Consider the following 13,849-nt stretch of genomic DNA (forward strand, 5'->3'; position numbering starts at 1 on the left):
GGATCGTGTCTGTTCCTGGCAACTCTAGTCTTTTCTAGGCGCTCTCTATTCTTGTATATGTAAGCTCGGCAAATAAAGCGTGGGAGAGGTGACGACATAGATAAGGGCAGATAGGGAGATTTAGATACAGATAATCCAGTCGAGTGAGCGGTAGTGACCCGAAGTAAATTGCGTGAATCGTTGTGAATTATAGCGTGTGTTTAAGTTAAAGTGACTGTGGAAATTCTGTGTATTGCAAAGTTATGTTGAGAAAGAATAAATTACTTTGATTTAAGAAAGGACTTGTATCGCTGAAGTTCTTCGGAAAATTAACAAACAACAAGAGACGTAACAATACATTAATACTGTTTGAATTGTTAATCTACCAGTGTGATCAAACTTGACTTCTTTAAGCACTAACAAACTAATTAATTTAAAAGCTTGGCTTGCTGAACCTTCAAGTGCAAACAGCATTATTTTCCAATCTTCAGATGCAAGGTGATCCAAACTACGTAGAAGGATTTTACATCAGATTCAGAGATATCAGCGACGGATCTCGTAAGTACAAGATCATGACAGTATTGACTGGTTTGGCTTCTTCATACGTCCTCACCGGCTTGAGGAAGTTTACAAAGTACGAGTTTTTTCTTGTCCCGTTCTACAGAACTGTGGAAGGACCACCTAGCAACTCACGCCTCGTACAAACCTTAGAAGATGGTGAGTCTTCATGCATTTTATATCTATTAGCTTTACTCTTTTTTCATTCTGATATAAATAACTGTCTAGAAACGAGATATTCTTTTTCATTTATAAGAAAATATAATATCATTATATTCTGAGTTAAGCCTAATTAAATAAACGTAATGAGACTATGGTATAGTTTATGTAGTGGGCCGGGAAAAGAATGGCAGACGCATATTATGTATTGCTCATCATTGTCTCAAATATCTCTTATAACAATCTAAGAGACTTTTATAAGCATCCGTACTTACATTTTCAAGGTTTTCAGAAGCTATTAATTAAGTCCTTCAGTTCAGCCAAAAAACATCGCTAAAGTAGAGAACCAGCGAGTAACGTAACAGCCACATGTCCTGCTGATTATTGTAATTCTGGCCTCAGAAGGGCTAGTTCACCAATTCTCGAAGTTGTTGCGGTGATTTATACACCAAAATATTTCATTTTAACTTGGGGAGTGCAGAAGCAGTATAGCATTTAACCAACCTCAACATATGATGTTCATCAAGACAACTCATCACGACAGGATAAAACTGCTGCCTTCATAGCGACTGCCATTCATTCATTGGTATTGTTTAAAAAAAGACGAGAAACAAGTAACAGAAAACAAACTGAGAAAAATAAAGATAGTCTAGGCATGGCAACGCCAAAAAGTACAGAAACAAGGTAGGGATGAATACACAAAACTCCGTACATAAGTAGCCACTGTATTACAAACTTATGGGAATTACACATTGTAAGATTTTATAGCATTATTCAGTTAAAATGATTTTATTCAAACCTGAATTCAACATTTAGTTGTAGATAAAAGTTTTCTTCGAAAGATTTGGCTACTTATATATATATATATTACTTGTAAATGTATTATATTGATAGTGTTTGTAAATTTACTTATAAAGTAACTGTGCGCTTCCATAATGTTACAAGTTTAATTTGAGGCTTGATATTCGGTGAAAGACCTTGTCGGCAATGTATATAGCAGATAAAGAGTGGTTTATATATTACATTCTTCTATATTTTCACACATAAATTGTTATAATCATATATATAGTTAGACTGTTCCGTATATGTTTTTATTTAGTACCGTCAGCACCACCTGATAATTTACGTGTTCAGCTGGTTAATATGACAAGTGCTGCCATCTTTTGGTCACCTCCACCACCTCAGCATAGAAATGGAATATTGGAAGGATATAGTGTAAGATTAAATACAAATCTCTTTGCTTTACAAAAATTATCAATGTTAATTAAAATGAAATGCAAATGAATGAGTTTTAAGTATACTGTTGCGTCAGCGAGTCACATGACCACCGTGACGCAAAGTTTCTAGAACTATCATGTACTTTGGCGAATGTTCAAGTTCTTACTAGAAATAGGGTACGCTGGTATATAAAAGAGGGGAATGTAATGTGTGCGTAGTCAGTGAGTAATTGAACTGCAGTCAGAGAGAGACGTATTGTTGTATTATTGACGTTCGTTGATATAGCGTTTGTTTAGCGCGATTGTTGAAGTTGAGTGTATCGATAAAGTTGTATTCGGAAATAATAAACCAGTTTTTATTAAGAAAGAACTTGTGTCGCTTAAGTTTCGTCGGAACGAAGTTACGGAAAATCAATTAACAAACGGAGACGTAACAATACTAACCTTAAGTTTAACTCTAGAGAAGTGAATATTCCATTTGCTTACTTTTCCTTTCCAAAATGTTAAAATAAATATATTGTATAATTATTAGTTAATACAAAATTTTATTGCTACCTTGAATGAGACAACTATTGTTCAATTTAACTCTGTAAGATAACCTAACAATTTGTTTAACTCGTTGCGTTACAAACTGTGTTATATATCTGAAGTTTGAATACAATGTTTACTGTAGTAAAAAGTTTTGTCATAAACAGTAAGGAATATACATGTTAAATATACAGATAAAACCTGTGAGTATATCCTTGAAATTGTTTATGTGAGATATTATTCATCTTAAATTATACATTTTGCAAAGGTTTATCAGGCAGTGGGTTTTTATGTTGGTTATGTACAAGAGAGGTATGTTATGGTTACTATTATTATGACAAAATCAGTCTTGTTAAGGAAATATATTATGTTTTGTTTCGAAGGCTGATTAGTTTCATAATTATCTAATATACATATAGTAACCCTTTTTGGAAACAACACCGAAAATGATTTTGCAATATTTGTGACTTAAAGAAAACTATACGTATTACTCTTTCGTATCATGTATCATTTCATTATCTTTCCCTGGAATTATGGCTAATAGCTAAGGCAAGTTACTAATATCCAAACAAATGTATCTTGTTTCAGATTTATTTGCTGAGAAACACCTCTCACATTCACTCCAATATAACTACAAATGCTACTTCAACTTCTATTGTAATCCGCAACCTTACTGCTGGTGCTACTTACACTGTGAAAGCTTTAGCTTTTACTTCCATAGGACCAGGCCCCTACAGTTCCCCATTGGCTATAATTATGGGTTAGTAGCTATCACTAAGAATCTGAATGTTGATCTTATGAACAGATTTGTACATTATTTTTAGAAAATTTTTGTAATCTATTTTTATTTTCTCATATTCTTCAGAAATTATATTTCCTGTTGTATAACATCATTTTGTATGCTTGTGTATGACATTAATATACATTTATTTTTGAGTCTAAAAAAGGTCTACTATATCTTACAGATCCAAGTTATATGAGAAATCCCAGTGAAGCTGGACCAACCTCCACATCAATTGGTAATTCACTTCAAGATCTGCTTCGCCAGCCCTGGTTTATTGCTTTGATTGGAGGATTAGCGTGCTTATTGCTTTCTGTCTTCTTTGTCATCCTATTCTTACGCCGTCGCATGGCCTGGAAAAAAGCCTTAGTTGCTCATTTGGCAGGTATAATCATTTGTTTTAAACACTAATTGGGGGAATCAGTATGATCAAATGTCTTATAACATAGATGTGTGGAAGAAAAAAAATAAACTTTGTTACCTAATGTTTACACAAGTGTCATCTTAATCTTTGATAAAAATATTTATGATAAGGAAGTAGTAAATCAATTTGTTGACCCTAATTCAAAGAATTATAGTTTTATATTCAATTGAATTTGTAACATCTGACTGTTTTTAATATGTTAAAATGTCTTTTTTTTTATTAAATGAACATTTTGAGAAAACCCAGAGAATTGATAGTTATTAGATACATCTTAAGGTTATGTGCAACATAACTTATTATAATCATAATGAATAAATTATTTCTGTTGATAAGGAAATGAAGGTTTTAAATATGTTTAATACATTTAAATATTAAAATAAAGATGTTATTATTTTTATGAAACTACTATATGTACTTGTCAAGTGTAGTTAAAGTCATATATAATTTTTTTTTGCAGTCCCAGCTCATAAACCAGAAGATGTCAGGTGAGATGTGTATATGTATACAATAGTAACTAAATTCAGAATATTAGACAAAAATGTGTTAATGGCTAATTTATCTTGATAGATTCAAGTCTTAATTCAAAAATACAATACAGCAATTATTACAGTAGGCTACTTCTGATTTTTGTTATTACAACATTTTGACTCACAGTATCAGGTTATCATCATGTAAAAGTGAAGGTCAAGGTTAGAGTAATTTTTACCTGATGATGACTCATACTGTGGTTCAAAACATTATAATAATTAAAATCAGAACTTGCTTCTTGTAAAAATTGCTGGGTTGCATTTTTGAATTAATTATTCAGTTTAGAAGGTTCCTCACTAAACAGAAAATTCAAGTTTTGTTAACCTAGCTAGTGTTTATATCTGTGACTTGGTATCTTACCTGGCCTACTCTACAGTGTTTATGTATTTTTAATTAGTGAGGTTGTTTCAATATTCCAACAAGTATATTCATGAAAATAACTTTATATATTGGCTTAACCCCTTTAAACAACAAACATTAATGTTTTAACAGACTTAAAATTGTCAAGTTACTTTCATTGAGGAAAATATTATTCAATTCTATTTCCCATAATGCCTGAAATGAATAATATTTTCCTCAATGAAAGTAGTTTGACAATTTTAAATCTGTTAAAAGTTATTAAATTGTTCGATGCTTCATTAACAACTTTTTTACTGACACACAAGACAAAGTTAAGGGTAAAATAAATGATTTTATTGAAACCAATAGTTAAAAACGAACAATACCTTTTAACACAAACTATTGTCTTTCTCAGTGGCTTCTGTGTGAGTGATTTAATATGTTTACAGTAGTAACATGTAATATTCTGTTTGTACAGTTGTACTGGTACCTGTGTTCATGCGATTTTTTAGCTCCTAGGGTACACCATGCCACATGAAAAATGCCTTAAAATTTGTTGGTTTTTTACAACTTTACTTCATTGGTCTTGTGCTCATGGCTTTGGAAGACATTGCTATCATTGCTGGTTTAAATAATAATTAAAAAGGACCTTCATAATACAATAATGTTACTATGGCTGAGCCAAGTATAGACTACAGAAAGTACTGTTAAGCTAGTTTAACTACATGATAAATTATATTATATTTACATAATAGTAATTATTAAGTATAATCTTTATGTTTTTGAGGTTTTGCTTCTTCCTTTTATATTCATGTTCAGAGCTAGATGACTTTTAGAGGATGAATCAGTTATAGTCCTTTTTATTTATGCCTTTCTGTTTTTGTATACATCATTTGTATCATATGCATTTAGCTTAACATCACAAGTCTGACAAAAATATCATCCTCTTTGTATGGTTTTATATGTGCTGAAACGATCAGAAAAGGCTTCAACCTTTTCTTTTACATCTTCTATAACTTTGCATGCTGAGCCTATACTAGAAATGTTCATTCCTCATGTTTTAGTTCCTGCAGCCCCATAAACTGGAATGTATCACTGCTTGTCTAGCATTTTGTATACATGAGGTTAGCTAATGTTTTAACAGAATGTCATGTGACGCATCCTGCCACTCTCCTTCCCAAAGTCTGCATTCCTAGTGAAGAGCTTTTCTTTTAACTAACCTCCTGACTAACCCTGCACTTCCTGGGCTTTCCCATCAAACATTAGGACTGATGTCAGTGCACATGAGACCCTGTGGATTAACCGTGCTTGGCGACCCTCACTTCACACTAAAGAACACGGCACAAGTGAAACCAAATTACTGAATAAAAGGGACTTCTCTTCCAGTGGCTATAATTATTCAAGGTAATGAACACGATGTGCCATCTCTTATATTTACCCTGCTTGGCTGTTTTCTCCATAATTGAAATAACATACCAAGAACTAATGATAATTATCTGTGAAAAATTCCATTATCAGAGTGTGATTTGGTTCTCAAATGTTTATATACTCATTTATATTAAACAAATATCCATGTAGCCTACTGCCTTTGTTGATAGGATAAAATTTATTATAGCTCTACTTGAACCTGAATATTGACTGCTAGAATACTTTCAACTTATTAGTTAGTTTGTTACTTTTATTGGCACACACTTATGCAGTTTGAAATGGTTTCTCAGTGTCTATAAACTAATGATATATTTAATTTTTTGATATACATATTGTAAAAAATTAGCAAAAAGTATTGTTTTACTCTAAAAATTGTGAACAGCTCAAATAATCATAAGTTAATGCTTATTCTGAACTAAAAATTTGACTAAAATGTGGTTAAAAATCTCATGGAACCTTAATGCATAAAACTATTTTTCTGTTAAAAATCTATATCATTCTTCATACATTACAGATCTAATCATTATGTTATTAAAATTATTAGGTAAACAGTTGATCAATGTAAGTAATAAAACTGAATACTTTTTTGTTTTCACTTGCAGTGTCTATTCCCCCTTACAATGTAACGTGAATGCTTCAGACTATGCTGAAGTGGACACACACAATATGGCCACTTTCTACATGAAGGAACATCCTTCAGCTCCAGCTCCATATGCTACCACAACACTGATCAATGGGCCAGTACAGAAACACGTTAGTGCATCAGTAGGTTTATAGAATCTACATACTGTTTCACGAGAAGAGACTTTGTACCATAGAGAGTAGAATGGTTCAACTTATAAAATTTGTATGATTTAGATCATTTGTAGAGGATAACTCTGTGTGGGAGGTGGTAAAAGTTTTCTATATTTCATTTTTTTGTCTCCTCAAACTAATTAATAACCTTAACATAATCTAAATACTTCTTTAAGATTGAATTTTTCAACAACTTATGGAATTTTTCTATCTTTCATATTAAAAAGAAATTATTAAAGGTAAATAAACTATGTAGATTAGAACTAAACATAAGTTATAAATTAATAAAGCCAGTTCTACATAATAAAGTTAATACAAGCACATAATGCCATAAAGGAATACACAACAAAACTAAAACCAAAAAATGATTAGATTAGAAAACACTGAATCATCAGTTGGCACCTTTCTGTTAACAATGTTTTTAACTCTATATTAATACATGTTCTCTACTGTTCTTTGGTTATATCTTTTTAGTAGGGAGCAATTTGCAAAAACTATGACTTTAATAAAGCATATTAATTTCTCAATATTTACATAAAATTCAAAGAAAATAATTTTCACATTCTAAGTATAAAAAATACAAATAAATGGCAGCGTCATTGTTAAAACTTTGTAACATGATTGTATATGAATTGTAACTTACCACATTTGTACTTGATGTGTTAATATATTTTATCTGCAATTGAAAAATTATTAATAACTTCATTAATAAGCTATATGGATGTCCAAAGTTTACTATGATCTTATAATAACTGACATTGTATAGCAATTTACAATGTAATATCGGGCTGAGATGAAATTATTGTGGGAAAAATATCATGTGATTAAAATAACTTCAAATAATTTTCAGTTTTGCATAGTATTTAACTTAACAGCATCTAATCATCATATATTTTTAAATTCAGTTCTGTAAACGTTCTTTTGTTTTATTACGTACTAAACCATGTTTATTTCTACCCTTCAAGCTGAAAGACAGTCAAAACAGTGGGTCAGAAGAAGCCAGTAAAAAGTCAGAAAGACTAATGGATGTTGAATCTTTGAGGAACTATGATGGTGAATGAATTTTAAATGGTTCAAAACTATTGGCTTTCGTTCTGTTAGTCAGTCAGTTAGCCTAGAGAGCCAATAAACACATAAACTTGTAAACTATACATTCAACCTTAACAATGTTTACAAAAAAAAACAATAGGGAATATGCCAGTTGTATAAAAACTGCTGAAGGTTGAATTCTAAAAAAAGCAACTGTTGGAGTACTGGCTTCGAAAAAAAAAGTCCTTTCTCATCAGTAGCTACTAAAAACAGCAGAATAACTAATAGGTGTGTGTGAGAGAAAAACAGGAAGGAGTTGTAACACAGGTGCCTTGAAGTATACTAACACTCATTTCCATACCTAATTGTGGGTATGGTAATAACCCATAAATATGGTAAGTTGTACTGATAGTATAGTACAGTCATATAAGTTAGTACTATATTTAAAACCACCTGTTGCGTCAGCGAGGTCAGGTGACTAGTATCACGCCACGTCCTTCTCTCTTATATATACCAGACTACCCCCAATCTAGTAGTCTCCCGATAATTCACGAAGGTTCGGTTGTCAGTTCACTAGGTTCTAGTTGTCAGTGTTCTAGGTTCAAATTGTCATTGTTCGTGGTTCAAGTTGTCAGTGCACTAGCTTCAAGTTGTCAATGCACTAGCTTCAAGTTGTCAGTGCACTAAGTTCAAGTTGTCAGTGCACTACGTTGAAGTTGTCAGTTCACTAAGTTCAAGTTGTCAGTGTGCTAGGTTCCATTTGTCAGCGTGCTAGGTTCAAATTTTCACTGTGCTAGGTTCTAGTTTTCAATGCATTTGCTTCAAGTTCTCAGTGCACTAGGTTCAAGTTGGTGCACTATTTTCAAGTTGTCAGCTCACTAGGTTCAAGTTGTCAGTGTGCTAGGTTCAAGTTCTCAGTGCACTAGGCTCAAATTGTCAGTGTGCTAGGTTCAAATTGTCATTTTGCTAGGTTCAAGTTGTCAGTGTGCTAGCTACAAGTTGTCAATGCACTAGGTTCAAGTTGTCAGTGCACTAGATTCAAGTTGTCAGTGCACTAGCTACAAGTTGCCAGTGCACTAAATTCAAGTTGTCAGTGTGCTAGATTCAAGTTATCAGTGCACTAGTTTCAAGTTGTCATTGTGCTAGGCTCACGTTTTAAGTGCACTAGGTTCAAGTTCTCAGCGCACTAGGCTCTAATTGTCAGCGTGCTAGGTTCAAGTACTCAGTTTGCTAGCTTCAAGTTGTCAGTGTGCTAGGCTCAAATTGTCATTATGCTAGGTTCAAGTTTTCAGTGCACTAGGTTCAAGTTGTCAGTGGGCTAGGTTTAAGTTTTCAGTGCACTACGTTCAAGTCGTCAGTGCACTAGGTTTAAGTTTTCAGTGCACTAGGTTCAAGTTGTCAGTGGGCTAGGTTCCTTATTTTCCATACTACACATCATTAACAGAATCCCACCTGTTAAAGACTTCCGTCACATGTATACGGAGACACTAAGGATTATTCTGTTTTTATCAGTATGTCCCTATAAACCAAAAATGCTTACACAATGTAGAATACCAACGTTTCTTGTATGAACATTTTAACATATTTTAATACCACAACATAAGGTCGTGAACGTTCATGGTTTTTGCTATTAAAATATAGATGTTACTACTAATTATATATATTGTTACGTCTCCGTTCGTTAGTTAATTTTCCGTAACGTCGTTCCGACGAAACTTTAGCGACACAAGTCCTTTCTTAAATAAAACTGGTTTATTCTTTCTGAATATAACTTTACCATACACTTAATTTCAACAGTAACTCTATAACAAACGCTATAACTCACGTCTCACGTGGCCAACAATATTTTATCCGCATACATTCAATTACTCATTACCTGTTGTCCCGTCACGTTGTGATTGGTTGTCAATGCACTAGCTTCAAGTTGTCAGTGCACTAGGTTCAAGTTGTCAGTGCACAAGCTTCAAGTTGTCAGTGCACTAGGTTCAAGTTGTCAATGCACTAGGTTCAAGTTGTCAGTTCACTAGGTTCTAGTTGTCAGTGTTCTAGGTTCAAATTGTCATTGTTCTTGGTTCAAGTTGTCAGTTCACTAGGTTCAAGTTATCAATGCACTAGGCTCAAATTGTCAGTGCACTAGGTTCAAGTTGTCAGTGCACTAGGTTCAACTTGTCAATGCACTAGGTTCAAGTTGTCAGTGCACTAGGTTCAAGTTGTCAGTGCACTAAGTTCAACATAATGTACAAAATAATTATCCAATATAACACGTCATTACTTGAGAACATAATCTAAACATTTATAAAATTGTAGAAAATGCGTCATTGAAGGAAAGTTATTAAAAAATCCAGTTACTGACTTAAACATTATTAAACATGAAGAGGAATCTCTGATATTAGCTTACATAATTGTAACTTTTATAATCCACACAAAACTATTAGTTTTCTTCTTGTAAGTTAATGTAATGTTTGTTTTAAGGTTTGTGTGATGTTTATCCCTTAAGAAACAAGTTTTTATACCAAACACATTAAATATTGAGAAGGAACAGATAAAGTTTGATGTTAATAGTTGTCCAAATGTGATGTAAATGTTGCCAAGTTGTTGAGTTCTGTATAGAGAAGTTTTAACAAAATCATTTGAATATGCCACTGTCTTTCTGTAACAGTTCGGTCATAGAATTACTTATCATAGATGAAATAACTTTTTATATGAGCATTCTGGGTATTTGATTGTGTTATATAAATGTATAGAAAATATAGTTTTGTCCAGAAAACAAAATTGTATATTAAACGTGTAAGCTTTGATATAATTTTTGACGTATATATATATATATTTGTTTCTAAGCTTTAACATGTAACCTAAAGCAAGGCTTGAGTAGGAACTTATTTTAATATCGTTATCAAGTTGATAGAAAGGAAGCAATTCATAATAAAAAGAATATTAAGAATATGCATTTCTGTGGTTAGTTAATTTTCTGACCTAGTATTGTATCAGTCCTTTAGAAGACTTTTCATTGCTTCAGTTAGCTGGTTTCTTGCATCTGTTGAAGATTGTTTTATCTGTTGAAAAGAAAGCCTTAGAATAATATTTCTTAAGCCTAACTATGAAAAAAAGGTGAAAATGTTTATTCCTGTTTTGGTGAATTGATTTCGTTTTCTTTTTGTGTGTTGTTGATGTTAGTCTTTGAAAAGGTTTGTATTAAAAAACATGGTTGTGTTTTTAGCATAACTTTAATGGATGACGGTGATGTTATTATAATTTTTTCTTCTGTCTGTTTTATCGAGTGATTATGTTATCTAAGATTTTATAGCGTCTTCATATATTCATCAGACAGTTGAGAGGTTTGTGTATTTGTTCATCTTCTTTTGTTGTTTTTTAATTGTACATTATGTCCGTGCTGATTTGTTAAAAACTTGTTTCTTTGTTTTACAAAATTAAGTTTTTTTTCAAGTCTATTGAAGGTTATGTTAATATATCTTCTACAGCTAGTGGTAAATGTTGTAACACAAGAGTAATCTTTATGATTTGGTAATAAGTATCGTCTTTAATATGGAAACATAAACTACTTTAGTCCCACATTTATCACTCGTTTCTGTAATCAGAAATAACCAGTCAGTCTTTTGTTGTTGGCATGATTAACAGTGGAGTTAAGCCATTCTCTGCTTCAAATGACCTTCATGTGACATGTCAGAATAAGCAACTCTTTTAGACATTTGTCTACAGAAAGTTAGCTGCTTTTACTAATCCCAACCAAAATGTCTTGTTGATTTCAACTCCTAACCAATATGTGTTTTTGATTTCAGTTCTCAACCAAGATGTTTTTTTTTTATTTTATATCCCAATCAAGATGTCTTGTGTTCATTGAAACTGTTTATATTCTGATCTAACTTGGAACTTAAAAAATATTTTAATGGTAAATTAGAGCCTCAGCATGGCAGCACATTTCAAACCCCACTGAAGTCACATGTGAAGGAATTGTTCATTCTGCATACAGTGTGTCTTATATACTGTTATTGTTAATACAAGACTGTTGGTAAGGGTGAAACCTAGGTGGTATTAGGGTTAACAGCCTTGTTTGCTGACTTTATTAATTTTTGTTAATTTTTTATATTCTTATTAACCTAATTAAAATAACAGAACCTACAGTAGGGCTAGGTAAGGGTGTTTCCAAGATACAGTTTGTCACCAGGAGATAAACCTCATGTGCCTACAGTTTCCTTGTGGATTGTTTAAGCAGTTAAAATAGACTTTTTCTGTGTGTGTGTGTGTAAGCTGTAGCTAAAAATAATATTTATTGTATGTTCATATTAAGGAATAATGGTTTTCAAAGGTTAAACTTATGAATGTTACATTTACTTCCAAAGCCAAGACCAATGCTTGCAACATTCTTATAGAAAATATTCATTTATTGTTATTTCTTGTTGACATTTCGAGGAAAAGAAAGGATGTGTGTGTGTCTTCCAGAGTAGCAATCCGTGTGCCAAATAAAGCATTTTATATAAAATACCCCCAAATAATTTTATTCACAATGTTAGAATGTATTCTTTAACTTCAGTTATTATGTTTTACCTACAGTAAAGAGTGATGGTGAGAAAGCAGGTTTTGGTTTTTACGTTAGGTAATAGAAAAGCTTCAGTACACAGTTATTCCTCCCTGTTATATTCTTGATAGCTATGAAACATTTACTGTGTTGAGCATTGGTCTTGGATAATACTTAGTACATTGTTTTCAGAATATTTTTACATACAACAACTGTATGTGCCAGTTGTTCAATCCCAATAAAAAAGGATCTTTCCAAATACTTGTGTGACTGAATCAGTTGATCTTATGAGTACATGCTCAAAGGTATAATTACACGTGGATCTGTAAGGGGAGTGAAAAATTTAATATTATTTGTAGTTAGGTTTTGTGGCAACTAATCTCAAAGAAAATATATTTAAACTAATTCTGATTCTTTAAGTATGTGTCACAAAAAAGCAGCTCATTGCTAAAGAGTTGTTAGATACAATTATCTGTTCAATACTGAGTGTAGTTGCCATGAAACTTGATAAACGAAGAACACTAACATTATTTTTAATAATTTGTGTGTTTATACATTGTAAAGATAATAAACAATGTACTCATTTGCTCAACAACATTTTTTTTATACAACCAAATAATTGACAAATTAACAGCATTTATGAACAAAAACACGAGGGAATCCTCAATAGCCGTGGCACTTGAAATTCTTTTGGGCAGAATTAGAGTAAATTAATCTGTGAGACTTTTTTTTTTTCTTTTTATTAGCTATATTTTTGTGTACCAGCAATACCAAGCATGGGGCGTGCGTATACCCGATTCAATTTTATTAGTCATCAGGATCTCTACCAGCCTACCTTCAAACTGAAATTTTTTTTAGGCAGGATTAGGATAAATTAATATACGAGGCCATGGGCATGATCAAATATTTCAATCGAAAGAGTTTGACCTCCCGAGTCCAAAGCTGTAATTGGATCTCAAAATTGGCCGACGAGATGACAGAGCTATGAGCTAAAAGTTTGTAATAGAAAATTAAAAAATCTTGGAGTCGTTCTACGAGCCACTAATCCATGACTAAAAATGTTACTTAATCCTACAGAAACTGACACAATTTCAAGTTTAAATTGGTAACCATCATTTTTTCGTTCAAGTCAATGATATCACTAAAGTCACTCAAATTGTCATTGTTCTAGGTTCAAGTTGTCAGTGCACTAGGTTCAAGTTGTCAGTGCACTAGGTTCAAGGTGTCATTGTTCTTGGTTCAAATTGTCAGTGCACTAGGTTCAAATTGTCATTGTTCTTGGTTCAAGTTGTCAGTGCACTAGGTTCAAGTTGTCAATGCACTAGGTTCAAGGTGTCATTGTTCTTGGTTCAAGTTGTCAGTGCACTAGGTTCAAGTTGTCAATGCACTAGCTTCAAGTTGTCAGTGCACAAGCTTCAAGTTGTCAGTGCACTAGGTTCAAGTTGTCAATGCACTAGGTTCAAGTTGTCAGTGCACTAGGTTCAAGAAAAACACAAAACTTAAGCCTAATGTTTCACTTATTACAGTACTTTCAGATGTTTCATGACAAA

General features: G+C 32.5%; 1 protein-coding gene across 1 annotated transcript in view; it reads left to right on the forward strand.

The window, feature by feature from the left end:
- The window catches only part of LOC106471767 (roundabout homolog 1-like), a 58,357-nt gene that overhangs the window by 18,840 nt on the left and 25,668 nt on the right, over window positions 1-13,849 (forward strand). The window contains exons 10-17 of the mRNA XM_022400376.1: window positions 471-696; window positions 1,796-1,911; window positions 3,030-3,201; window positions 3,407-3,607; window positions 4,104-4,131; window positions 5,780-5,917; window positions 6,544-6,706; window positions 7,702-7,789. Of these exons, the coding sequence (XP_022256084.1) occupies window positions 471-696; window positions 1,796-1,911; window positions 3,030-3,201; window positions 3,407-3,607; window positions 4,104-4,131; window positions 5,780-5,917; window positions 6,544-6,706; window positions 7,702-7,789 (1,132 nt within the window). The remainder of the gene's footprint in view (window positions 1-470; window positions 697-1,795; window positions 1,912-3,029; window positions 3,202-3,406; window positions 3,608-4,103; window positions 4,132-5,779; window positions 5,918-6,543; window positions 6,707-7,701; window positions 7,790-13,849) is intronic.

The sequence above is a fragment of the Limulus polyphemus genome, unplaced genomic scaffold (assembly GCF_000517525.1).
Source record: "Limulus polyphemus unplaced genomic scaffold, Limulus_polyphemus-2.1.2 Scaffold4842, whole genome shotgun sequence".
Lineage (NCBI taxonomy): Eukaryota > Metazoa > Arthropoda > Merostomata > Xiphosura > Limulidae > Limulus > Limulus polyphemus.